At 52.9% G+C, this 3,425-nt stretch overlaps 1 protein-coding gene across 1 annotated transcript; it reads right to left on the bottom strand.

Annotated features, from left to right (window-relative positions):
* Positions 1-1,252: 1,252 nt before the first annotated feature.
* LOC125512236 (uncharacterized) lies at positions 1,253-2,854 on the bottom strand. Its single transcript, XM_048677331.2, has one exon. The coding sequence runs from the start codon at positions 2,437-2,439 to the stop codon at positions 1,510-1,512; it is 930 nt and encodes a 309-aa protein (XP_048533288.2). The 5' UTR covers positions 2,440-2,854; the 3' UTR covers positions 1,253-1,509.
* Positions 2,855-3,425: the final 571 nt, after the last annotated feature.

Below are 3,425 nucleotides of genomic sequence, written 5' to 3'. Positions count from 1 at the left end.
ATCACCCTGCCTCAATCCTTTGCAGTGCAAGACCGGCATTCCTGGGACACCATTAAGCATGAAAGAGGAGCGTGAGGTGGACAGTAGAGCGTCACCCAGTCCCGCCAGCGCGCACTGAATCCCAATTGTTGCATGAGCTCAAGAAGATAGGTCCAGGAGATACTGTCAAAAGCCCTGGTGATATCCAATTTCAGCAACACTGCCGGTGTGTTCTTCCTATGCAGTGACCTCACCCCATTCTGAACATACATAAAACTGTTGTGAATGCATTTTGATCTCATGAAGGCCGTTTGGGCAGGCGAAATTATCAGGTGGATGGAGAGCACTTTTGCAATCAGCTTGGCTATGGAGTGGATTGGGCTGATGGGGCGAAAAACTAACATTTTCAAAGTCCCGTCCTTCTTCAGCAATAGAGCTACTAGAGCAGAGTTGAGATCATAGAAGTTTTGACCAGCACTGCAGTAGAACTGATCGAAGGCAAGCATTACATCCGCCTTGATGGCTGCCCAGCTGGTTCTGCAGAACACGCTATTGAAACCGTTTGGTCCCGGTGCCTTGTCCATCGGTGAGTCCTTGATTGCTTCCCAGACGTCATCCAATGTGAATGGGTTATCGAGGCCAGCGTTTGGGACAGCCGGCAGTTGCAGTTGTTGCCAATTGAGTTTATTCATCCTTCTCGAACTCCCTTTCATGGTCGTGTTCTCCCTATCTTCAAGTGGTTCCACACTCGGCCTCATTAGAGACGTCACGTCCAGCTACATCGTCCGTGTCTCCGCCTTGGGTGCCACTTGTTTTATCTATATCTGCGAAATCAACTGACTGTGAAAACATTTCGGGCAACTGATCAATAGTAAACGTGAGGATGTTAACGCCATGTTGTGTAAGTGTATTTCCTGCCGGCAAGGCAACATATTCTATCCTCGCTAAACGATTAAGCTTGATAACACAAATAATAATTGAAGTTTTAGGTTTATCCTAAGTTAAACTTGTTCAAGTTTGATCAGATCATAGAAAAATATATACTAACATTCAGAACATCAAATTAGGCTCATGAGATTTTTTATGAAACATATTTTCATAGTATGTGTATTTGGTGATGATGATCTTATCACGTTTTTCTATAAAGTTTTTTTTGCGGGTACATTTTTCTATAAAGTTGATTAAACTTAAAGAAGTTTGACTTAGGACACACTTAAAACTTCAATCATTTTGGAACGGACGGAGTAGTTGCGAAAATGTTACAGAATTGCAATGAATGAACAGTTTCCATTCATTTGCATCTTTCCAGGCTGTAATAACGGCAACAGTTTAAAGCTCCAAACGAGAGAAGAAAATGATACAGGGAAGGCTCATCATGTCACAGATGAAGAAGAAGGAAAAAACACAGAAGTTCACAAATCGCAAGTACGTCATGCTCTCTCCATTCGCAGCGGCACTACGTCGTGCGTGTGCGTGGGATGCATGCAATGCAATGCAGTGCATGGCTACGTCGCTTGGCCGGCTACGAGCCTACAACCTCTGCCGCCTGATCTGCTCCCTGAATTTGGCGATGAACTCGTCGGCCTTCCTGTCCACCTCGTCCGCCCCCTCCGGTCCCGGCCTGGTGGCCAGCTCGACAAGTTCTTCGTCCATAGACTCGCCGTCCCCGCTGCCGTCGTAGCGACGGTTGCGGCAGGCAACGAAGTCGCCGGGGAACGACCTTTCCGACGACGCGGCGGTCATCTCATCCGACCCATCCGCATCCTCTTCCCAATCGGTGCCCTCCTCTTCCTCCTCCTCCTCCTCCACCTCTTCCACCTCTTCCTCCTCCTCGTTACACGACGACTGGTCACGAGGCGACCCGGAATCGTAACCCGGGAACTCCTTGGATACCGTTGACGGCGGCGTCGCGGCATTGAACTTCCGAGAGTCAAAGGCGTCAAGGACAGAGGGCGGCGAAGGAGCGGCGGGCGCGCCGGCCCAGAATCCTGCCGTGGACTCGGAGCTGTCCGTCTCTTCGCCCACGCTCTCTCCGCTGGCGCCGCCGGCTTCGGTCGACTCTTCCACGACCGTCTTCAGCCTACGCACCGGCAAGGAGAACGGCCTCCCGCCCGCACCGTCGTCCCTGTCATCTCCCGCCGCGTGGTCGGGCGCGACCACGACGAGCGGGTCGTCGGGATGGTACCGAGAGTTCCACGCCCGGGCGCCGTCCTTGGTGGCGGCATCGCCGTCGGCCGCGGCGGCGCCGTTCTTGTGCTGCGCGAAGACGCCGTAGGAGATGACGAGGCCGAGGAGGAAGAGGTGGGGCAGCTCCCACACCGCCTGGGCCACGGAGGGCAGCAGGGACAGGACGGCCACGACGACGGCGAGCACCACGGCCGCAGCAGGCACGAGCGCCGTGGGAATTGGCCTCGTAAGGCGGCCGGCTTGCGTGGGAGCTTGGGCTGCCGAGCCGGCCATTGCGCGGAGAGCTGGCTACGTAATTCTTTCGTCCAATCCTTGGTGAACTTTGGGTGGGATTGCCGGCCGTGCTTTTGCTCTAGTGTAACGCTGGTGGGTGCGCGCCTGGGATGCCTTGCTTTGCTCCAAGGAGAAGCCAGCATGCACGCCGCTAAGCCTTGGCTGCAAAGTAAGAAGATGGTGGAGTGGAGGACGGCTGGCTCCTGGACGGAGGAAGATGATGAAGCTGCGCCGCGGTTCGAAAGGCTGCTCTGCCCGCGCGCCCCTCGCCCGCGTGGTCGCTTTGGCATAATCGCGCCCACACGCCACGGCCGGGGAACCCTCCTACAGCCCAATGATTCCGTCTAATCTGCGAGTATTTTGACTGGGGAAGATTATTTTTTGCGTTGAGCGGTGCGGCGGATGCTGGGCTATCACGCCAAAGACAAAGCTGCTTCTCGAGACAAGCGAAAAGAGAAAGACGATGAGACGATTCGTCGTCGGTCCGTAGAGAAAGAAAGACTCGGCCGTGTGCCCCACACAAAGGCACCGACGCCCTCGGCATGAAACCTGAACCAGCCACGGCGGTCGCTTTGCGTTGCTCCACACCGACCGACATCCGCTACCAGCACCGTTGATCATTCTCCTTTGCGCCTATGCGCGCCCCAGCTGCAGATCCCTCCATAGCGTCCGTATCTGTTATCCCACTGTCCACACTACATAATCACCATGGTCTAATACATCACCACACCGACATGGTAAGTTTTCAGCAAACAACATGGTAAATACTTCCCTGTTCCAAATTACTCGTCGCAGAAATGGATGTATCTAGAATTAAAATACATCTAGATACATCCATACTTGCGACAAGTAATTCGGAACGGAGGAAATACATTGTAAGCATCATCACTTGGTAAATGTGTTATCATCCTGGTACGTACTAACTGGTATGCATCATCACTGGTGATACATTTTGTTTTACAAACGCATGAGCTATTTGTAAGTTA

Source organism: Triticum urartu, chromosome 6A (genome assembly GCF_056163025.1).
Source record: "Triticum urartu cultivar PI428250 chromosome 6A, HENAU_Tu73, whole genome shotgun sequence".
NCBI classification, from domain to species: Eukaryota; Viridiplantae; Streptophyta; class Magnoliopsida; order Poales; family Poaceae; genus Triticum; species Triticum urartu.
The sequence above is the reverse complement of the archived record's forward strand: the minus strand, read 5'-3'. Positions and strand labels throughout refer to the sequence as shown.